This window comes from Nematostella vectensis, chromosome 10 (assembly GCF_932526225.1).
Source record: "Nematostella vectensis chromosome 10, jaNemVect1.1, whole genome shotgun sequence".
Classification (NCBI taxonomy): domain Eukaryota; kingdom Metazoa; phylum Cnidaria; class Anthozoa; order Actiniaria; family Edwardsiidae; genus Nematostella; species Nematostella vectensis.
This window is the reverse complement of record NC_064043.1, coordinates 14,565,992-14,590,799: the sequence shown is the minus strand read 5'-3', so window position 1 is coordinate 14,590,799 and position 24,808 is coordinate 14,565,992. Positions and strand designations below refer to the sequence as shown.

Genomic DNA, 24,808 nt, shown 5'->3' with positions numbered 1-24,808 from the left:
TAGCAATGTATATTAAACGCTTTGAAGAGTAAGGAAAGACAGAATACACTCTGATTGGACAAACATTTTAAAGAGGCTATAGTATCTAGCGTCGCACTGTTTTGATCTACTTGTGTTTTGCGGGTTACCTGTATATAAATAACCTCGTTATGAATACGAGGCTAATACATGAATGACTACAGTTTTCTGTACGATACGTCATCAGCCGGGCATAGTGGCGCATGGCTGTAATCCAGCTGCTTGGAGGCTAGAGATGTTGAATGGCTTGAGGTGTGGATCCCTGATGGCTATCGTGCTATGGCGATCTTGTGTCCGCGCTAAGTCTGGCGTCAATACGGTGCCTAAAGAGGAGTCTCGAGTCAGCAGGTTGGTTAAAGAGGAGCGTACCGGCCCAGGGTGGAAACACAGCAGGCAAAAGCTCCCGCGTTCTACAGTAGTGGGATAGCATCTGTGAATAGGAGGCCGTCAACAGCCACTGTAAACACTGTATACAATAGTTGACTTTTCCTTCACTCGCCAACCCTCACCCCCCCCCCCCCCCCCAAACCACTCACACACACACGCACGCACGCACACACGCACACACGCACACACACACACACACACACACACCACTCAGTCGATTTTGTATACTAAAGACAAATAAAGTATCAAACTTCTGGACACCTTAATTCACCCACCACCCCCACCAAGAGACCATGATGTAAGAGAACGAATTCCCCGTATTAGGGTATGTTCCAATGATGACGTCCGTAAAAACTATTTTTAGAACAAGCAGTTATTTTTAGTTGAGCAATGTGATCTGGCAAAGGATGTTTCGGAAATCGTTTTGACCGAAAATACCTTCCTTTTTTACGAACGCTGTAAAAATGATCTTCCATAGAGCTGGGGGGTTTCAGAGGAACTGGTGGGAGGCGTGGATCGCCCCTCCGGGCCTCCCAGCCCCGTCTCCCATCTTAGGCCTGGGAGACGCGAATCGTCCCTCCGAGCCCCCCAGCCCCGTCTCTATATATCAAGCGTATAATGTTTCACGTACATGAACAATCGGCGATCGCTAATGTAGGCCGAATCGATTTCACGTACATATGCTTTTGGCGATTGCTAATGTAGGCCAAATCGGTTTCGCGTACGGGGCGATTGCTAATGTAGGCCAAAACGGTTTCACGTACATGAACAATCGGCAAAAGCTAATGTAGGCCAAAACGATGTCACGTACATAAACAATCGGCAAAAGCTAATGTAGGCAAAATGGATTTCGCGTACGTGAATAATAATTAGGGCCGCAGGTGTTTCGCGTGCATGAATGATAATTAGGGCTGCAGGTGTTTCGCGTGCATAAGGGGCCGGTCTTGCAATTAGACATTCGTCTGTCCTGTGGTATACCGAGCGTTCGAAGGATGAGGTGCGGAAAAGATTACTGCGGGTGGCTAAGGATCGGCCACGCAAACACGTGCGGCCGGAGGTGCTTGGACACCTACTGCAAGGTGCACCTCAAAAGGCTCCGTAAGGGCAGCCCCCTCCCCGTGCCGTGCATGGTCTGCGGCATAGGGACTCAGTCGGAGACGCGGCTGTGCCGCCCCTGCGGAGCAAATCGTAAAGGGCAGAGGATGCGTGGCATCGAGAGGCGCGCTCGGAAACGGTTCGCACTCGTCCTGTCTGACATCGCAGCCCGCGGTGTGGTCAATTAGAGACTGGGTGGCTCAAGGTGTGCCCGAACATGGACGCTTATGTAGAGGAGATTCTCGATAGCATGCGTGACAAAGAGGCGCCCGCCGTACTGGCAGGGCTGGTGCTTCCGCTGGTGCTCGAGATGGCAGACCCAGACCGGCGTTACAGACTCTTCACGGTCGTTGGTAAGGCCCCCACAGAGCCATTGGCGCCAATCACAGAGGAGGAAGGGCGCTCGGAGCACAATATCGGTGGGTTGTTAGTCAAAAGGGGGGGCCAAATCGCAGTCGGCGCCCTGGAAGGCATCGATGCGGGTATTTGGGAGAAGGGGCGAGAGTACCTCGTCTACGTGAGATACGAGCTTCGCCCTTTACCTGAGCAAAATGGTGAGCCTGGGCCAATGTTTGTGCAAGAGGGGGGTGACGCCTTCGTTAACTGTGTTGTGAGCTATGTTGCCGACTTCTTGAGGAATCGCGGCACCTCGCGCTCCCTTGGTCTAACCAAAACACGAGGCAAGATCCTCGAGCGATTTGACAAGAAGCTGGCCACCACGGGGTGCACCAAAGAAGACCTCTTTGAGATGGAAAGGAAGCTCAAGGTAAAGCTAGTAGCCGTGGACGCCCAGGGTAACGTCCTGTGGGACTCGGGGAAGTACGGGACTAAGACGAGGATCACCATCCCTTGCCACAATAACCACGCCTGGGCGGAGCTTCCGACTGAACCACCTGCGATCGCGAGCGTCCACGGCCTAGACTTCGAGGCTGAGAGGGAGCTTCGTTCGCTATGTCAGGGGGAGCCAGCGCCTCGCGCTACCAATGCCGCCGCAAAAACGCACGAGGCGAAGGTGCGAGAGGTGCTAATCCGCTTCATAAACAGGGCGATCCCCAGAAGCACGAGGGTCTGGCTGTGTGGGCGCGTTATAGTCACGCACGAAGGCAAACTGTACCGATCGGGACAAGACGGATGGGCTATCGACAGGGCGTTTACAGACGAGACTGGACATGATCCTCAGTGGCTCCCTGATGATCACCCAGCCTACCAAGAGTACATCGAAGCTACGCACTCGATGGGCGGCGCAATAGGGTATTGCTTCAAGAAGTGGACCCAAAGAGAAAACATCAGGCCAACGCCTCCTAAATACAGGGACGTCTGGCGAGCGGCGCAGGTTGAGTCCAAAGTGTGGAATAGCAGGGAAAACTTAGGGGCGCAGCCTCATGCTCACATCGACATGCGTGCGGCGTACCTAGGATGCGAGGACAGTGTCTTCGGCGGCGCCTCGGACGCCATTGATCTGGTACGGAAATACGGCTTCCCTACGAACGTGTATCGTATCGCGGATGTTGCGGGACGGCCATTGAGCGAGGTTCTTCAACTGACCGGGGCCATTCAGTTGACCGAGTGGGGGTTCTCTGAGGCCTGCCACCCCTACACTTCCGGGAGGGTAGGGCAGCACTTGGAACAAAACGAGGGCTGGATCACCACGCCAGAGCTCAAGGACCTGCTAGACTCGGGTGACCTCGCCATGGCCGCGGCGAGGGAAGTGTTGTATAGCGTCGGAAAAAAAGGACTCCATCAAGTTCCCCCACTCCGGCCCCGGCGGCGAAGACTCCAAGTGCGCTCGCCATGGCGACGAGTCCTCGATCGTAGTCCGCGACCGTGAGGAAGCCGCGTATCTGACAAACCTCCTTGCGGGCACCGACCACTTACTTAACTTCGAGCATGCCGACGGGGCTCATCTGATCCAATACAAAGACGGAGTCCGGCGCTCACAATGGTACCACATCAGGGCCTTCGTCTTGGCATACACAAACATAGCGTTGCGACGCATGTTGAGGCGGATCCCTCGCGAAGACGTCCTCCGAGTGTGCACAGATGCCATATACGCAAAGGCGGTGCCCAGTGGTGTGAGGCTCGTGGAGCGAAATCCGAGGTATGGAGAGTGGCGCCACAAGAGGCCTGGGTACGAGTGGCGGCCCGAGGCGGCTTGGGGTCCGAAGAGGTCGGGGTGCTTGGCTAGGGGGCCAAGCACTGCGCCGAGTCTGCCGTGCGATCTGGTGGCCGCAACCTCTGCGAGGATGTATCTAGCCGGCCAGGGAGGATCGGGGAAGACCGAGTGGGCGGTGAGCATGTTCCGTGGCCGTAACGCTGTGGTGCTCACCCCCGAGAACGACCTCGCCCACGACCATCGCAACAACCCGCGCCTCGCGGTGAAGGCTCAAACCTACCACCACTACCTCTGCATACCAGCGGGGAAGCCGATAGAGAAGTGGAGACCTTCCGAGCTGGGGAACAAACTCGACCGTCTTGCAGAAGTAATCATCATTGACGAGTGCTGTAAGGTGCAGACTAAAGTGCTACGCGCCATCCTAGGGTATCCCGCCACGCGGCCGTGTCGAGTAGGACGGGGGCGTCCGACAGGACGTTGCAAAGCTGAGAGGCTTCAAGCTGGCGATGGGGTCCGTGGCAGAGGTAGACGCGGTCATCCAGGAGACAAAGTGTCCACACTTGAGGGCAGTGTGGTCACTTTTCTCGCCCGACAGGGTAGGGGCCGCGCCCTCCGCGTGCACTTTCGCAGGGGTGCTTTGCCGCCGGGGCGGCGCGTGGTCAGTCGCGTGTTGCACCCTAGGATGCCCACCGGCCATGTTATGAGCACCGACTGGCTTTGTCTCGGTGTTGATCGCGTTTGCGCCGAGCTTCATGGAGTCCGTGGCTTTCTGCAGCTTATTGTTGTAGCCCACGACGCTTTGCGTGTTTATCACCAGATCGCTCGGCATCAGCCACACTCCTGGTGCAACCGCAAGACTCAGTCTCACCTTGGCCTCCTGCACGGCTAACTGGTACCTTTGCACGCTTTGAGCGATGTCGTTTTCTATGATCGCGCTTCGAGCAGCTCCGTGAACTCCGCCTGCGCCTCCATGGCCGGCCCACCGGCCCATGCGATGGAGGAACGGACGTTTACCTGCGCCCAAGCACTGTGTAAACGAACGCCTCGACCGAGCGGTCGAGTCTCCCTAGCCCTGCTTTTGTCAGCCCCTCGCCTTTGGGAGGCGCAAACCAGCTATATTGCACGCCCCCGTGGTCGTCGTTGCGTATGTAACCCACCTGCTTCCCACTATTGTACGTCCCACCTTCGTCGCTAAACAGATTGAGGTGGTTCGGGTACTCGTCCGCCGCCGTGTCGTAGCCACGGATCACGTGCACGTTGCGATACCCCTCCCCCGGGTAGAACACAAACACATCGCCTAGCCCGTGGTTCCGCCCGCCTTTCCATCGGAAGTCCGGCTTACGCGGCAAACCGAACTCTATGCATAGACGCTCGAAAGCGGCCTTCTTGTAGGGGTTACCTTTTTGCGTGAACGGGTTGTCGCCAGGCAGGGGGACGCCGAGCTCGTAGAGTATCCTCCGGGTGGTGAAGTAGACGTGAAACCTTAGAAATCCCCTGATGACAGAGGGGAGCGTGGCGAAAGTGGGGTCAGTTAGGGACACCCCACATCCGGCGATGAGTTGAGTTGCTGTGGCCAGTACCCATAGGAAGGCTCCGATAGCCACCGGCGAGACTCCTTGGCGGACTTGTGCGTGACTACTGTCTCTTTGAATATGTCTCGGACCCTAGTCGTGAATGATTTGTCCTCAGCCACGTGTATCTCCAGCTGCGTGAGTAGTGGGGTGATGCCTGAGGCCGTGCTCTCCACGGGGGTCGCGGGCACGGCGTAGAGCAGCTTTTGCGCGAGGGTCAGAGACCTAGGGAAACCTTGTTCGGCTATAGCGTGTTTGATATGTTCGGCTATAGAGGCTCCCGCCGCGACTGCCGCCTTCTCCGTCTCCTCCTCCTTCCTTCGGGGGACCTCGTTCAGCATCTGCCAGCCTTCCCAATCCATGCTCAGCCCTATTAGACACGAAGGCGGGCTATGTTCAACACAATGGTGGTCCTACACGCTGTGTTCACCGGAGGTGAACTGACGCTCTTCTTTGAGCAGCCGATAAGGCGCCCTCGCTTTGTGGCGCTCCGGCAGTGCTCGCTGTTTAACAGCTGGTATATTCTCGAGCGGGAGCAGCATATAACGACTACAGCCTCCCTCCCGCCCATCGCTACTCTGCCAGCCGGGCACCACACGGCCGAGTCCATCATGGAAACGATCAACCACGAGTATCCGAATATGGATCAGGGATGACCGCGATGGACGGGTGGACTTTAAGGACAAGCCTGTTTGCCTCGTATTAGAGCTAACCTAGGCCCGACATAACAGGCATGGCGAACAGCGACGTTAGCAGCGGTGGCACATCCATATATCCCCCGCTCCCCAGTGCCCACCCCCCGCAAACGCCTACCGCTCCGGCAAGCACCGGCGGCGACGCGCAAAGTTTCCGACTCCAGGTAATACGTGACACTCAGGCGGTTCTAGACAATGAGATAACGCATTATCGGCAGGTGCGGAAGAAGTATAAGCGCGCCTTCGCCGTTACCCATGCTGTGTCTGTGGCATCCGGCATCGCTGCAGCGGCGCTTTTCAGCGCCGGGCTGGGAGTCTCTTTGAGTGGGATAGGGGTTCTGATCGGCGCTCCGCTGGCAGGGGTCGCTGGGCTGGAAGGTGTCGTGGGCGCGGGGTGGTCTCTAGGGGTCTTACGAGCAAGGTGGCTAAACACGAAGACACGATGGTTCTAGCGGAGAGTAAGAAAAACTCGATCAGCGAGCTGGTCTCTAAGGCTCTGCAAGACGGGCGTATCTCAGACGAAGAGTTTCGGCTAATACTTCAGGAACAAGAGAGATACAACGCGCTCAAGGCCGCTATCAGAGCTCGACACGGCCTTGCACCGCATGATAAAAAAAAAAAAGCGGGAAAGGGCCCTCCCTGGTGGCACGCGAAAGGATGAAAAAGAGACTGCGAAAAATTCGCGAGGAGTTCGGGAGCGAGGTGTTCGAGTACAACTCAGGTTTAAACGCCACGCCGGCGGCTTTGAACTCACGGCCGAAAAAGGGTCATTCCACGCTCCGTAGTTGGCGGCCCTCCTCGCCCTCGCGGCCCCACCGCTATTTGCCCCAAAAAGTCGTGTACGCGCAAGTCCTTGGGCTTGCACGCGCCCGGCCTACACCCTAATTATTCATGCACGCGAAACACCTGCAGCCCTAATTATTATTCATGCACGCGAAACACCTGCGGCCCTAATTATTATTCATGTACGCGAAATCTATTTTGCCTACATTAGCTTTTGCCGATTGTTTATGTACGCGAAATCGTTTTGGCCTACATTAACTTTTGCCGATTGTTCATGTACGTGAAACCGTTTTGGCCTACATTAGCAACCGCCCCGTACGCGAAACCGATTTGGCCTACATTAGCAACCGCCAAAAGCTTATGTACGTGAAATCGATTCGGCCTACATTAGCGATCGCCGATTGTTTATGTACGTGAAACATTATACGCTTGATATATAGAGACGGGACTGGGGGACTCGGAAGGACGATTCGCGTCTCCCAGGCCTAAGACTGGAGACGGGGCTGGGAGGCCCGGAGGGGCGATCCACGCCTTCCACCAGTTCCTCTGAAACCCCCCAGCCCCCCCCCCCCCCCCCCCTCTGGGAACAACTTCCCCAGTAAAAGTTTTCACTGCTGATTCGCAAATTACTTATAACACAACAATCAATCATAAATCTGTGTTTACAACACACAATTCTCTTCCAATTCCCTTTTAATGAAAAAGATACATCCAGAACTTAATACCATTATATTCACACCGATATTACAAATTAAATATTTCAAGTCTTTATAATGAAGTAGATCTTATTCCAGTGACAAGGGTTTCTTGAGTGACATGATTTCTGAACATTTGCTTGAAAAATTGAAGTTCATTCATCTAAAAATGTTATAAATCAAAGAAAAATAAAGGCCTTCTTGTATTCAAATACATAACATAGACTCTGAGAATGCCTAGGTATTCTATCTCACCGAATTGCAGAGAAAAAGAACTTTTTAGGAGTCTGCACGATGCATCTTGAATGAACTCCAAATTCACCGTCTCCCCGACGTCTTCCCGTTCAATTATTTTTATAACATTTAGATAACTGAACATTAGATAACTTAACAGATAACAGGACACCACCCCATGAGTAGCATTGTGATCATGAGCCTTGAAGAGAAGCTAAAAGGGTAAAAACAGGTAGCGAACGAAGTAAAGAAGTGCAGAGGGAAAAAATTTGGTGTGAAATTGTACTAGCTCGTGGTGCACATAACCAAATATGGCGCGACGAACCATGTATGGATGCTATGATCGACAAGCTCGCGCAATCTAAAAATAGCTTTCTTGGACGTTATCATGGGCCACGGGGATTCGTTCTCTTATATCATGGTCTCTTGCCCCCACCTAATAACATTTTGGATCCGCACATGCATCTACTCCTGTTTCTTTGAGCGCCTGTTTGCAGCGCACTCTCGTCTGTGTAGGACAGCTAGGTACTGCGGCGTGACGACTTCCAGAAATACTTTTTATTATCTATCAAGGTATAAGTGGCCCTCAGCGTTATGGGTGCATTCATTGACAGCAATAAATTGTGCTAAATAATCGCACAAGTTTAACGTCTATATGCGCACGCTACTCTGAACTCCTGTGTGCGGATGGCACTATGAACGCCTATATGCGCACGCTACTCCGAACTCCTGTGTGCGGTCGGCACTATGAACGCCTGTTTTTGCAGCGCCACTCTTAACTTCCATGTGCGCACGCTACTCTGAACTCCTGTGTGCCGACGGCTCTATGAACGTCATTCTGCCATTCTGAATGCAGTCGGCTATAAATGGAAAATGTAGATGAAACGCTACGTAAAATAAGGAAACATCGAGAACACCAGTCCACGGACAGGCGCACGCTGTTGGAGAAGGGGTTCTACGTAATTTTTCATTATCCAAAGCTCATTTTACCCCACCCCCCCTCCCCAATAATTATTGCACAGTCCCTAAAAAACTATGCTATTTCAACGGCTGCATTTGCTTGTTACGTGCCGGTGGCGTAATTAAATGATAATTTCGAATCACTGCATTTGAGTAGAGTCCTGGTTCCTTTGATGTTTGAGTGAGTTACCTTCGATCGGTTATTCGTGGTCAACTAGCCCAACACGCAAACCACTTCACATGTGCGACTCAGCCTCGCCAATGAGACACGTAAATGATGACAACTCGAAGCCTTCCGATGAACATTTGTGAGGAAGACGCGAGCAAAGTTGCCGTGAGAAAGAGAAAACACTCTCCAAGGGTTTTTAAGAATAAATCTATCGCCACACGTAAACAAAATGACACAAGAGCTTCGAGGCCTTGAGTTTGGCAGGAAGATACGAGTGCTGCGCGTCTGATAACCACAGATGGTGTCTGGAAATTCAGCATGCTCTATTTGATCATATTCATTATAAAAGGCGCCAGAACATATAAGAACCTTTTAATATGGCTAGAATTAAAAAAAAAAAAAGAAAAGAAAAATTCAAGAAAAATCTTTTCGTGCAAAAGTGTTCGTTGACTTAGCGCGGAAATAATGTTGAAAACAAAATGTGTTTTACGTGCGTCTAATGAAAGATTTACGCTGCATCTGACATCTAGCTTCCAGGTATTACCACCATCCAGGAGAGTGTCTATCTAGATTAATTTTGATTTTACCACTTTTAATATAGGCCTTGACCTTCCCCCCTCTCTTTGGACCGTTGGATGATGACGACATGTTAAAGTTGATAACATAAATTTGCAGCTCTATATAACGACCATGTCACAAATCATGTTTTCCGTAGTTGTTAGCGTTATTGATATGGGGACTGTTGAGAGCGTCAAGTAGTTAGGATTCACGTGTTTTGATGTGCTTTGCTGTCATGTGCAGCCGTCAAGTTGCTCTAAGTTACTCGATAATTAGTTAATTACCCGAACAGATGCCAGGAACTGATAATTGGGTCATTTACAGGAATAACTGGAAAACCTTATGTGGACCACGCTCGACATTACGAAAGCTTTAAGGAACGTGTGCGTCTCAATAAATATTTTAAAGATATCTCCGGGCCGAGGTTCTCATGAATATATATTCATAGAGTAAAGAAACACTTATGGCTTGAAGTTGTTCTACCGAATTAGCCAAAGAGAGCATAAGCCTAATGAGCACAAAAAACGTAGTCCCGGAGGGCTGGGGGTTCAAACGCCTTGGAATTTCCAGATAGGAGGGGGTAAAATGTCCTTTTTCCTTAACAGTTACTCTATTTTTATCCAGGGGGGTGGAAATTTCAGAGGGGTGGGGGGCCATACCTCCGACCCCCTTAACAGGGGGGGGGGGGGGGGGTGTATGGATATTTTCTGGAAACACACAATGCCATAAGAGAACATTGCCGTAAACGCTGCCAGAAAAAAAAATAGACAAAAAATGTTTTCCCAGATCAAATCGCGGGACGACGTATTCCAGTTTCTCTTGAGAGTTTGGATAAGTATGTTGGCTTATGTAAAATTTATAGCTCACTTTTCCCGTTCGGGTTTAACAGTTTCAAGAAGTGAGAACCAGGTCTGTTTCACTCGTCCCAAGGTCCCAGTAGCGCTATTTTTGTTGGAGTGTATGACAATCTCGCGCGTGTTAACAAAGATAACAGTTTTTTTTTTGTTAGAATGACATCCCAAGAAAAATAAAACACACAGCAAACAAACTAGAAACTCTGATTATAGATTAAACAAATTCAATCACTTTGGCACCTACTACCTCGTTAGCCAAAATTTACTTTGCTCTGCTATGCTTTTACTTAGTCTTAACAATTGATTTTTTTCCTGCGGCTACAATTAAGATAATTTCATTGTCGTAAACCATTTAAACCATTGCCAATTCAATTAAATGTCCATTTAAAGTTCTTTGTGGATAAAAGCTCTCTGTGTAGTAGCGTAAAATGGCAAGACTTTCCGGCTACATTCCCACACTACGCCCTTCGCATGCTATCAACTCGCCTTTTGCTAAATGATACAGCCCACTCGAAAAACCATTCCCATAGCCTTTCACATTCACACCATTATCACTAGACCGAGCAGTATACTTATCACAAGGCCAGTGGGTTTTGTTTACGGAGTATATGACAATTAGCGAGAATAAATCTTTGTGAGACTGAAGTGTAGCTATTGTAGCGCGCGAACGAAGCGTGACTTCGAGCCGTATGCTAATCATTTCCGATCATGCACCGAGCATCTAATTGGCTTCAAAGTGTCAAACACGTGCGTTGATTGGTCAATCGGCGTGAATGTGTGTAAAGGAATTTTGAGAATTTGTCAATCAAAGATTGGCATCAAGGACCTCAAGGTTTTTGTTCGCGTCGCCTTACTTTGCAAACAGCCCTGAAGTTCTGTGTTCTTGTACGCACAGAACTGTCTAGATTAACGGCTAGAAAGCCTCGGACTGCCTTCGTAAACAATATACGGACACTACTTCAGTGATTGGCTGTCCTTTCGGAGTCACCGCTTGAAGTTTTCGCTGTAGTTTGTTCGGTAAGCTTGGTGAATGGAGTTTAATGTTGTCTGGTCTCACCCCCGGGGAAGTCGGAGCTTCTGATTCGAGAGTTGTAAATGAGGTTTTATTTGGTCACTCAAATTTCGGGACATATTAGCAAGCAAAAGGCAGGTAAAAGGCCACTTTTCTCAGTTGGGTGTTTGTCTAACTCTCGCCGAATTCATACATAAGTACTTATATTCTAAGTTTACTATTTTCCCCAGAACGATTTGGCACCTTTCATAAATCGGCCTTTCTTGAATTGTAGTTATTATACTGTTGTTTTAGCAGGCTTTAGTCCTTTAGATTTTCACTCACACGTAACAAATGCCACTCATTTGCAGCAGTAGAATTGTTTATGTTCAAGTTCAGGGGATATTTGGACCATGATATCACGGGGTTAACAGCGAGGACTTAGAAATTGAGCAGATTTGTACAGAAAACGTGCACAAAACAAACTGCTAACAACATTTAGATGGCGTAATAATAAGTTAAATCAGGTTAGCCTTTTGTATTAGATTCATAATTAGCCAAGATTTTCCGAAGTACTCAAAGATTGAGGGGAAACAATTCCGTTATTCGATATTCTGCGGTTTTCGAAGCGCGAAGAACGTCCGATCTTGCTGTCAACTAGATAACAGTTCTGCGTCCACCCGAAAATTCGATCTTTGAGTCGAATTACAATCCGCGGGCTATAATACTATACCTACTTTGTTCATATCAAACAACAGAGCTTTTTATTTTCAAGTGTTTCTTTTAAGACTTCACCTACTAAGCAAATTTTGTATGCCAGTAAACCAAATTTCGAGATCACAAAGATAACAAGTCTGCAAATTTTTCTCGAACCATGAATTACTAATTCTTGGAGATCTCATTTTATTATAATTAGTAGCTAACTAAGTTCTAATATTGTTTGTCTGATATATTGGAAGATATGGAAAATTCAAACTAAAGCGGTTTCTTTTGATTTTCATTTGAATTTCCTGTTTTCCCGTCGCAAGACATTCGTCTGTGAGTAAAAAGATAACGTTTGATAGTAGGAAAAAAAATCTCAAATAAAATAATCGTTGTTTCTGAAAATGCCTTGTAAGCTTATATTTACAAGCGTGAGTATTTTATTTGTGGTAACTTTTTCCATTTGCGTGCGAGAGTTTGTAAATTTGTAGGCATTTTTTGGTTAAACGTGCAAAATTATCGTTAATGAAGCAAAGGAACACGCACAGCACATATCACGAAATCGACTGCAGAGAATAATATTATTCAAAATTATGCTCCTTAGTTGTCATTGTGGGATGTTAATAACGTCGGTATTAAGTCAGAAATCACCAAATCCGCAGCAATTGGCAGCAGATAGAAAATCAAAACCACATGTATTGTTTGGGGTACAGGGGTGTTTTCGTGTTTGCCTCTGTTTAATGAATTACGAGATTGTTTAGACAAGCGAGTTTTGTATGGCAGCAAATCTATTTATCACTCCAGGCAGTTCATTATAGCTTCCAAACACGGTCCAAATGACAGATAACTATTATTAATCCCCCTCTTATTCACCCTATTTATTATTTCTTTTTGATACGCTACGTAGTTTAAACTTGCAATTAGTTATAAGCAAAAATGTTTGTATTTCATCCTTTCTCGTTGCCTTAAAGTCAGTATTTTGTATTATGTTTAAACCCTTTATTTATTTAAGGTGTACAGGGGGGCTTATAGTAGTGGAGCATAGCCTTCTCTGGCACAATGGGGGTAGTAGCGTCAGAGTCAACAGTTCTTGTCAGCAGCCATGTAGCGCTTTCTGTATAAGAAGGTTTCCTAGAGCCTACTCAAATGTCAATGGAATGGCATTCACAGAATTATATTTCTTGAGTAAGGCTAAGTTCAAACGTCGTATTATCCATGAGCTGCATTCAATGCAAATGAAGATAAAACTATCGACTTGATTCATTTGCATGCATTTTCATTGAATACGGCTCATGGATAATACGATGTTTGAACTTAGCCTAACCTAGCGTTATGTTTGAAAACTGCATAAAACAATATCGATTTTGAAAAGAAATGTACTTATTTCTGATATAATATGTATCCACTTCATTTGCTGACATCTTCGGAAAACATGATTTATGACATGGTTATTCTATTATAAGCTTGAGTTTTATGGTCTATAATACACTAACTTTAAAGCATGTCTCTTTAATAACACACATCTATTTTTGATACTGTTGTTTAACATTAAAATATATCTTTTATTTTTATAAATTCTTTCTATTACAACCCTGCTTTCTTTTAGTTGCTTAGTCTTGATATTGTCTAAGTGCCTGGGATGATAAATATATCTTGAAACTCTTACCGTATTAACCATTTAACATATTATGCTACTAGTTTTTTTAATGCTATCTGGATGTTTCTAATTCAAGTTGTGTGTACTCACATGTGTATATTTATGTAGGAAGCATTTGCGCTAATATTCACTGTTCTTTTCCTGGTTTATAGTTTTATTCAAAACATTATGCTCTGTTCTATACATATAACTCTATTTGCATAAGACTCGACTCATAGGAATAACATAAAACAGTAGTGATACTGAAAGCAAATGTTGCTTTAAAAATTAGCAGTCTTGCAGTTTATCATTTGGTCTCGGGCTCAAAACCGGTCCATTCGATTGGGTTCTCTTTCTGCTTCAAAGATAACTGAATTCTTATCAAGCGCAACATTAGGGATGAGGCAAAACTTTGCACCTTCTTCTCTGAAAACAAGTTTTATTTCTCTGTGCCATTTTAATCAAGTGAGGCGGATAATAAACATTTTGAAATTGAATCTAATCCAAGATAGACAGGATTTCCTGTTCTTTGCAGCTAGCAAAGATAAGGGAAATACAACTGTCAAATTCATGATTGAATTAATACTTCTGTGGACAGGTAGATTATTGTGGCATGGAATATTATCTTTTCTAGGGGATTTGCACAATTACCTATATTTTAAGTTAAGCACATGTTCTGATTTAATAAAAAAGTGCACTTTATTTTTTATTTCCTTGGCAATTTTCATCTGAAGAGACATTCGCCCATTTGTAGTGCCATGTGGTTACATTAGCCTGTGATCAATTCAAATCCTTTGAAGAGGTTTTAATCTTTTTAATCAGAATACAGTCTTTGCTGGGCATCTTTATGATGGGTTGCTCTTCACTAGATATGAACTCTTGTTCGAAATTTGTTTGTTTTTCAACTGTTATCATTTGGCAAGTACATGTAGTAGTATCATCTGAATATCTAATCTAGAGTATGCAGATTCTATGCATTGGGCGTACTGCAGGGCATCTTTTTTCTATGTTTACAAATGATCATACTCTGTCAAACAAGCAAGGCATAGTTTTGATGGTGCTGCTGACGATTTTATAGAAATGGAATGTGTAATGATCTGCCTTAAACAGCTGGAAACCTCTCTTTTTATGCCTCTGTGTTTTTAGCATATCATATTATTCAAAGCTTGCTATTTGGGTCTTTGCCAAACACTATCAGTGAAATGCAAGTAACCTTTGGATGGATAGCTCTGGTATTATGACTTTTGAATGATTGGGATATAAAGTACTGAGTTTTTATCCCCTCTACCATGTGTATTTATGTGTATTTATGTGATCCACCCTTACAACATGTGAAGGCTCTTTAGTTGTTTTGAGGTCTCAAACACTTCATCAGTACCTAGATAAACAAACAAGATACTTAGGCAAGCATTCCACCAGATAAATAGAACACAAAAGAATTCCTCACATTGCCAGATAAACACAGAAGCACTTTGTTTAATAAGTGTAGTGCAGCTAACAGCTAACAAAGTGACGTCTACAACATCTGCAAAGGAGCACAAAGGCAGAGTGCTTGTTTTCCCTGAGCTGCTGTGAGTTTAGCACACAAGGCCACACAGACAGCTCATACTCTGATTACTAATCCAGCCTCTATTTCTTTCTCAGGCATGTCATTGATCTCTTTGATTTGATGATTCAGCTTTGTGCCTTCAACTCATCATAGTGGATAACTGTACAAGAATATAATATCGCAAGGTTGCCTTTTGGAGAGGCTCAAAATGCACATAGGACTTGTTTCAATTCTGATGGTATCCCTTGTTGGGACTTGTTGTTCTAATTCTCAAGAGAAACCAATTCAAAGACTTTATAATGTTGTTGCTGTTGTGGGACGGCATTTCACCTACAGAGTCACTCCAACAGATGGGTCTAAGAACTTTAAGGTAAGAAGAATATATTGAATACTCTTAATTATTCAACTACCACTGTTGCTTTACCAATGTTATACTGACAGGGTCCAATGTTATTTGTTTGCAATCAAAATATATGCATGCTGCATGCAAATATGTAGTGTATTTACATAAAAGATATCACTACTAGATAACACAAGTGATGATTTTGGATAAAAAGTTATCATTTTGGGTGAAGTTACATATGTTGCCTTGAAGAGCACATTAAGGCATCCTGCTGATGGGAATGACAAATGTGCCACAGACATTATGTCACCTGATATATAAAAAGAAAAGCCTTCCCCTAAAAATACACGGCCGTCCACATTTTCAGTGATTTAATGTTTTCAAAGGATCATCCCTCCTCACCCAATATCTTACAGGACAAGTTTATAGGTCTTATAACAAGTTTACAGAAAGATAATCTCCAATAGTTCACTTCTGAACAGTTTTCCGACTTGAGAATTTCTAAATATCTTAAAAGTGTAATCTAAGTTCAGTGTTCTCGCGCGCGTGTGTATTTTATTGGTTGGATCTGTGACTCAGTTTATAACGACTACCCTAGTTAATGAGATATCGTACAGTCCTATCAGAGTAAGCTCTGGTTCAAGTATGAAACATAATTCGTACCGTGCCCTTTTACACCTCACTTATTGCGGGTGGCAAACTATACAAGGAACGTGCACTATTCCGATTGTAGTGTCTGAGACGAATGGCAGATATCTTTATGGCACGATAAAGCGGTCTATATTCACTCCAATGTTGACGTAATGCGTCGTTTCCCTGCCACCACGTCTCTGTATTTCGTCTTAATTTTTCCGCCCGACACCTCATTCCGCTTGAGTGTATTGACGACAGTATACGTGTGAAACAGTCTACTAGTCAATCCCTTGCTCTACTGCTCGGTCAGAACCCGTTTTGGTTTTCTTTGAGGAAACGTCTGTCTCTCCTATTGTTACCTCGGAAGATAAAGTTACGAAAATGTCTGGTGTGGATTTGACCCGGAATCTAACCCCGCTTTTCTCGGACGCGTCAATGGAGTGCTCCTTGTATTGTGTTTACTAGAGCTCAAATAGTATTTTATTTTTTCCGTACTCTATGATGGAATGTGTAACTAAATATCCCTGTTCTATACGACTATTTTCTTTTCGCCGTCGCTTAGAAAGCTATTCTGGATTACGCCATTTTGTTAAAAAAAAGCCCTTCTTTGCGGCTCGCGCCCAAACACCATGGAATAAACCAAACGACAACCTAACCAGACAACTACAATGTACACCGAACGTACATGACCAAACACACCGGTCGCCAAACGCGATCCGTGATAGATCGTTTATTTCGTGGTCTAATCTAAGAATCAAGCCACTCCCGCAATTATTCCCGACCTCTGGAGTGCATTCCGTTATCTTTGCCTCCTATATAAACAACAAGTCAAACCAATTCTAAACGCGATTTGTGTTCATATCACAATCGCAAATAATTCCCCAGCTGCTTTAAGCAGCCGTCATATTGGTAGGAAGACAAGCGTAAATGTTGTTTTTGGATAAAGCCAGGATCGTCTCCCGACTTGTGGTTCGTGTGCCGTGCGATTGTGATCAATGTGTTTCGAGTTTAAGCTGCCATAGATTCTAACGGCGTTGTCTTGAAAGGGAGTGGGGAATTTGCGGTTGCCCCTCCTTCCGGTATCATGGTTCGCGTGCTTTGTTGAGTACGTTGTTGAATACGTAGGTGTGTACATCATTTATGCAAAATTTGGACTTTTTTAAAAGGCATTTGATCATTCCAAAATGACAACTCTTCCGCCCTTTTTTCCAATTCATTTCCGCTTCTTTTTTTTCTTCGCTTCACTTAAAGTGCCAAAAGAGTTGTTAGCATTTTAGATTTCTCCTTACTGTAAACTGTGGGAACGACGCATCTGATTCGAGACAATAATCGAATTTATATCCTTCAAAATTAAGCGGATTTCTTTTATTGAGTTTTCTTTCCTTCTTCCGGCTTAGGCTTCTTGTCACCGCTCTCTTGCGGCGTTTAGTTATTCCTGTTTCTCCGATAAGCAAGTTTCACAGTATGCTTAAATCTTCTTTCGCTGGATCTATTCGGTGATCACTGTCTAGCTTTATTTAAGTGCAATATTCCATAGCGAGCCGTAGGATTTTCGTTATGTCCTTTATGTTTCTTGAAAAAAGCGGATTTCTTTTGTCTTTTTAGTGGATTAGCTTATGCAAAATAACCTCCTATGTAGATGTTACTGAATTCGTACACGCGTTTTCGAAAGTATTTATCACGAATCGTTCCATAAGTCGTACCATAACATATCAGCCTTACGTTACCAAAAACGAGAAACTGTCATCAGTAGAAAATGGATGTTTACCGCTATCATTAGCTGCAGGCCTCAGAATGGAAAGCTCATACCGTTCACAACACATCACGGAGGTTGCGTGACTTGTACGCAGTTTTTCGCGGAGGAGTTGCGTGACTTGTTCAAGGAGGAGTTGCGTGACTTGTTCGCTTTTGTTTACTACTCTCATTTTCCTAACGTAATTGTTTGACCACGCCCCTTTCTCTTTTTCTACAGATTACAGAAGAAGGTAAGAAGACTCTCCCCCATTGGCTGGCACTGGATGAGAGCACCAATACACTAGAGGGCGTCCCCTCGTGGCGTGACAAGGGCACTTATCACTTAGAACTACACGGTCACGAAACACAGCACTTCAAAATCCTAGTCAAGGACCTCAACGACATCCGCTCCGACCTCTCCCTGCGTAATTCAAATGACACCAAGGTCCCGGACACCAAGCACATCGTTTGCCATAGTGGTCTTCCTGTGGAAGCTGCCACTATTATTTTCGATTTGCATGCTGAGAAGGTTGATGGCAAAGGGCGGTGTGCGCTCATGAAGCGCGTGGCAGAGTTTGCTGACGAGGCGGTGGAGAGTCTTCATTTCTCGCTGGGTAAAGGACATAACACTGCCCTCGGACTGAAGGATGTGCAAATGCTCACAGCTGGTCCTGGTAATATCCAGGACGCCAGGCAACCAGGTCTTGTCATTTCCTGGCAGATCGGATGCGGTATTGATTTGGCAGGTACATGCAAGAGGGTACTATTGGGGTGGACTGTGATGTGTACTTGTTAGGCGTCGTGCTAAAACGAGCGATAGGGTTACTTTTCGCACACGGGCTTGTGGATTTAGAACAGGGTTATTTCAACGTAAATCATGAGATTTTCGTAAATTTCCGTTGTTTTGTTATTTTGGTTATCCTTTTTATCCAGGAAGCAGAGATATACCAAACCGAGTCAATACGGTCACACTTTATGGCACATTTTTTCTTTCTTTCCCAACTTAGCGGATATTGTTAGTGATCATAGTAAAATTTAAGCTTGGTACCAATTTTTCACTGTTTACTTTTCCTTGTTACAGGAACCCGAGTTGCCTCCCTGCTCAAGTCCAGTGCTGAAACGGGCGCTTTTCACGAAGCACTCTCTGCACCTGTTACTGGCTGGCACGTTGCGACAGGGTTTCCAAAAGGCCCACGTCATCGAGCTCGTCGCCAGGTTATTCTTAACCTCGCTCCTACTCCAACTCCTGCTCAGAAGAAGCCTTATATCCCCACCAAGATCCTACAGGCAACACCGACCCCTACGGCCACCATAGCACCACCCCCATCCCGAGTGGACGCATCTACTGTCAGCATACCAACCGTCCGCCCAACAGTCACAGTACCGAGCAACAACGCCCCTGTGGTTATCTCAAGGCTGTCGCGCGTGACTGTGTACTCGGGCCAACTCATCCGCTTCCTTATTCCGGAAAACACATTCTCCGATCGCGAGGATGGTGGAACGCGAAGACTGAACCTCAAGCTGTTGACTCTTACTGGCGCGACCATCATTCCTTCGTCTTGGATTCTTCTGAATCCAGCCTCGCAAGAGATCTACGGGCTTAGCATCACTGATCTTACAACTTCTCACGAATTCCTCGTGGAAGCAAAGGACTCTGGAGGACTTTTCACACGACAGGCTATCGAGTTTCGCGTCGAACAAGACTTGCATCAGTACAATCACGAATTTACGCTCGAATTCAGTCTTAGCGATAACTCTGCCTTCATGAAAAACGTAGAACTGAGACTTGAACTTCTAGAGAAACTGTCTTTTTACTTTGGTATCGCTATTCAGTACGTGCGTGCTGTGTCTTTCAACCTGGGGGCCGCGGGAATAAACTTCAAATTCCATTTTGCGAACGTTCCCTACGAACCTTGCTATGGCGTTCTTATCAGCAGCATCATTAAGAAATTTGGCGAGAACGGCGTCAATCCAGCTCTGACCACCGCACTGCAGTCGCGCTTTAGAGTGACGGGTGGCTCGTACCAACGCCTTGGTAAGTGCATAAACAGCAGGCCTGTGGTTGACCAAGGTGTCAGCTCCATCAGCGCCATCACTGGCCAGGCCCTGAGCTACAAGGTACCGTCCAACGCGTTCAGAGATGCTGAGGACGGACCGAGTGATCTCACCCTTAACATGTTGACGTCAGGACTCGCGAAGCTGCCTGCAATGTCCTGGGTACTCTTCAACCAACAGACCAATACAATCTTCGGGCTGCCCATGGAGGGAATGTCGGGTACTTATGATTACGTTCTTCAAGCAACGGACCGTGGTGGACTCAAAGCCAGAGATGACTTCCAGATAAACGTTCAAGCAGATAACACACTCTACAATCACGAGTTTACTATCGTTATGGATGTGGACAATGTACAGTTCTCAAGTAATGTGGCCCTGCGACTACAGCTGCTAACTTTAATTGCGCAGTACTTCCAGACCACAATAGACCATGTACGTGTGTCCGCTTTTGGTGCAGGGGTAACATTCTCTTTCCGTTTTGATAACATCCCTTACAATGAATGCAACAAGCGCCTTGAGACCATGGTCAACCTATTCGGTAAAGACACTCTCAACCCTAGCTTTACCAGGGCGCTTTCACCGAACTATCCAGTGCGGAGTGGCAGCCATAAACTCCTAGGACCATGTAACAAACCTGATAGTCGCCCCCCTGTTGTAGGGGCGCCGATTCCTGCAATCGATGTTTTCTCTGGACAGTCTATTATGCGCGATATTGCCCCGAACACCTTCAAAGATGGCATCGACGGCGACGCAAGTAATTTGAAGTTGGATCTTTTGGCCCGTGGCGGTATCCGACTCTCTCCGAATTCTTGGATACAGCTTAATGGACCTGCCCTGCAGATCTTCGGTCTTGCGACGGAAGATTTCGGACTGCACGAGTTTGACCTCGAGGCCACAAACAGTGCAGGGCTCAAGGCTACTGCGCCGTTTGAGGTAAACATTGCGCGAGATCCTGTCATCTACAACCACGAGTTTACGTTACTACTGGATTATGAAAAGGACACATTCCTTAACGTGGTCTCAGTTCGATTAGAACTGTTACGTAAACTTGGCAAATACTTCAATGTTGATGTTTCCAAGATCCGTGTAAAGTCGTACTCTGCAACTCCTGATGGCGTCAACTTTGTATTCCGTATCGCTGGGATCCCATACGAACCATGTGACAGTGCTGATCTCCAACAAGCAATCACGAAATTCGGGAAGGACTCTGTAAGCACTTCTTTCATCAACGCCCTCAAACCAGAATACCCTGTCAAGAAAGCAAGTTACGAGACTCTGGGCAAGTGTGCTGCCAACAAGATCCCCACTGTGAAGAAGGGTGTCACTCCTACACCAATACAAGCCTACGGCGGCCAAGTCATCACCTACCCCGTGCCAGTGGACGCTTTCGAGGACGTGGAAGATGGAGGAACGCGGAATCTTACTCTTCAACTCCTTAGCGCTGATGGCAAGGAACTGCCAAAGTCATATTGGCTGATATTCAACAGTGATACCCAGACGATACGCGGGTTGCCAGGCTCAAGGCAAGTTGGCGTTCACAACTTTATAATGGAAGCGAAGGACTCTAAAGGAGGGAAGGTCCGAAATCCATTCAAGATTGACGTTGGTGAAGATACGACACCTACCAGCCTCCTATTCACTGTGTATTTAGATTACGATGATGACAAGTTTTTGAACGATGTCAAAGTTAGGCTGGGTTTGGTGGATAAGATCGTTGACTACTTTAAAATTAACGAAAACGAGATGCAGGTTGATCGCTACGGTAGCGGGGTGAACTTCACCTTCCATCTCAAAACAATCCCTGAAAAAGACTGCAATCATCCCTCAAGGACCACAGCCATCAACAAGTTTGGACGCAGAGGCAAGACCAGCTCAGCCTTCAAGAACGCTCTACTTCCCGAATACAACGTCCGTCAAAGCTTCACTGAAGCCATAGGGGAGTGCAGCGCCAAGGGGAACACCCCTCCCCTTCTCCTCACTCCTGTCGGCACCATCGCAGTCCAAGCAAACCACGGGTTCATATACCGCATCCCGTATGATACCTTTTTTGACCGTGAATACGGAAACACTAGGAATCTGGACTTGAGGCTGAGGGCTGGTGACAGGTCCAGGCTGCCACCGGGTTCGTGGGTCACGCTAGAAGAAGCCGAGCAAGAGATCTACATCATGCCGGACGAGAAACTCACCGGAAGTCACAAGTTCGTGCTAATTGCTGTAGACCCTGCCGATAACAAGATGAAAACGCACGATGTCATCACTATTAAAGTGAGTGAGCCCGTACCTCCCACTACTATCTTCTCCTTGCTACTGGACACCGATGAGAAGGCGTTCCAAGGCAACGTGAAAACGCGCATGGGGCTCTTAACCAAGCTCGCGAAGTATTTCAAAGTCACTATCCCCGATATCCACATTATATCATACAAACCTGAGGACCCAGGAATTCGCTTCACGTTTGGATTCTCAAATGTTCCCACCAAGCCTTGTGATAGCCCAGCTCTTGCTAAACTGATTGAGCTTTTCGGAGATAGCAAGGTGACAGATGGACTGAAGGATGCGCTGAAAAGTGGATTTACAGTCAAGAATGGTCGCGTGGAGCAGGTCGGGGCATGTAAGGCACCGGATATCAACACCGCGCCCAAACTATTTAACGCCTTTGACCGCCTAAACGTGTTTGGCACTCAGGGACTGCGTTTTGACATCCCTGGTGACTCCTTCTTTGACAAAGAAGACTTGTACACCAAGAATCTTACACTTACGTTGAAGCTAGGAGAAGGAGACCTCGGTTCTTTGCTTCCTACCTCGTGGATATTATTGAACTCAACGTCGCAGCAAATTTATGCTCTTCCCATGTCTGATGCCATTGGCCTTCACAAGTTCGTACTAGAAGCCGCCGACTCTGGAGGACTGAAGGCTTTCGACGCATTCGAAGTCTCTGTAATTAAAGATGAAGCCGGGTTTAACCACCAGTTCACAATTTTCCTCAACTTTGATAACGCTACCTTCATGGAAAATGTGCATGTTCGCCTGGCACTTGTGGAGAAGATCGCTAAATTCATCGGTGTCAATTTCACTGCTATCCGTGTTGATAATGCTGGTTTGGGCCCGTTTATGACCTTCCACGTGGCTGGCATTCCACTGGACGATTGTAATAACCCATTACTCCTAAAAATGCAGGAGAATTTTGGCCCTGATGGTGTGTCGCCTGCGTTGAAGGCTGCGCTGGCACCTTATCCTGTTGCTGGTGGTGACTATACCAAAACCAAGCCGTGTGGTGCTACTGCTGGCATCGGGGCTAGTGGTGTCGGTGACCGAGGTCCCGGTTTGTGGTGGACATATGCCCTAATCCCGGCCATAGTTCTAGCTGTCGTGATCCTCACCATCGGTCTGTGTGTGCTGCTTATGATGCGAGCACGCCGCAAGCAGAGGCTGTCAGCAGAGGACAGGAAGACGTTTATCTACAAGCGCAAACCTGTGGTCTTCAAGGAAGAGTACGATGTTAAAGAAGACTTGATCAAACAGCCTCTAGTTCTACCCAACGAAAAGCCTCCACTCCCACCTCCAGCGTATCCTAGGACACCAAACGGTAGTGCAGTGACTACCCCCAATATGGGCGATGAAAGGCGAGCTTATCAGGCACCATCATTCGCTTCTGGTCGTCAGATGAGTTCGAGTAGCAGCACAGGAGGCTTCGGTGGAGGTGGTGGTGGTATGGGTGGCGGAGGGGGGATGGCAGGAGGTGGTGGCGGTATGGGTGGAGGTGGTATGGCTGCAGGAGGCGGAGAGTTTGGAGGAGGCGAAGGTATAGGCGGCGGAGGCATGGCTGGCGGTGGGGGCGGTATGGGAGGAGGTGGAGGAGGGGGTGGGATGGGTGGAGGTGGTGAAGGTATGGGTGCTGCTGGCGGTGGAATGGGTGCAGGTGGTGAGGGTGGAGGTGCAGGTGGAGGCGGTGGAGGATACAGCGCACAGAAATCTAGCAGTTCATTCAGTTATACCAGCAGTAGCAGCAGCAGCGCGGCAAGAAAAGGTGCTTACTCCGGTTACCGTCTCCCTCCTGCGTACGTCCCGCCATAAACTCACTGTGCCTTTACCGTTTTACCCGTGGTTTTAAGAAGAACCTGAAGACATCGACGCGTTTTTAAACTCTAGGAGCAGTTAATACCATCGAGATTTCACTGCCTAGCGCACTCCATGGGAGCATTATCACATTGTTGAAATTAACAAGAGACATCAGTCAGTATAGGCTATAGAAATCTTCCATAGTCGGATCCAAATGAACTTGTATTCACACCGAACACTGTGCCCCCACCGAATGAAAAATTTGGTGCTCTGCGCTTCTCGATAGGAAAAACGTGCTGAAACAAGCAATCCATTTTTAATAGAGAGCATTTACAATATATTGAACTTGTAACAAACAAAATTTTGATCTATGTATCTTTAGGATTAAGGGGGACTTCAAATATGGGTGTATGTTTTTTTTCTTGAAAAAAAGTATTTTAAATGTTTTCAATATATCGCATATAAATTTTATAGAAGGTTTTTTATTTATCCAAGATGTTAAGTTCCACTAACTTGGGTGATATTGAAAACTGCCAGGATAGAATGCCATAACAAAACCGACTAGGATGTGTGAAATTTAAAACATCGAATTCAAAGATTCTGAACCATTGTTTGAACTAAAAAAAACTAAGAAAATCGTGTTCAGAACGATTCTATGACCTAGGCATTACCAAAGGACAAACAATTTTGACTTCACACCTCCCCTGTCAGTATGTAACAGCTGTGTTGAAAATTGATTGTACATAGATGCGCGCAATAGGCGTAAGTCAGCGGCCCCATTTGCTGCATCCCGCCAGAATATTAAACATAAATTGAATAGATTATATGACACGTTATGAGGTTAAACGTTTAGGAGTTAGTATATTTTTGTCAGCGCCATGTTGTAATAAAGATGATGGTTTAGACCTCGAAAGGACTGTGTTGGTGAGTTTACCCATGCAACCCAACCCATAATACCACTGATACGAGACAAGGTA

At 46.5% G+C, this 24,808-nt stretch overlaps 1 protein-coding gene across 3 annotated transcripts; it reads left to right on the top strand.

Moving 5' to 3' along the window:
• The first annotated feature begins 10,942 nt into the window (after positions 1-10,942).
• LOC5509437 lies at positions 10,943-24,744 on the top strand. 3 transcript variants are annotated; one of them, XM_001629886.3, is made up of 4 exons: positions 10,943-11,149; positions 15,106-15,380; positions 17,959-18,466; positions 18,802-24,744. In XM_001629886.3, exons 2-4 carry the CDS (start codon positions 15,219-15,221, stop codon positions 23,844-23,846), a joined length of 5,715 nt encoding a protein of 1,904 aa, XP_001629936.2. In that variant the 5' UTR covers positions 10,943-11,149; positions 15,106-15,218; the 3' UTR covers positions 23,847-24,744. The 3 variants fall into 3 exon arrangements, with proteins under 3 accessions (XP_001629936.2, XP_048589377.1, XP_032234236.2); XM_048733420.1 differs by lacking the exon at positions 10,943-11,149 and adding an exon at positions 11,180-11,282; XM_032378345.2 differs by lacking the exon at positions 10,943-11,149 and adding an exon at positions 14,917-15,032.
• Positions 24,745-24,808: the final 64 nt, after the last annotated feature.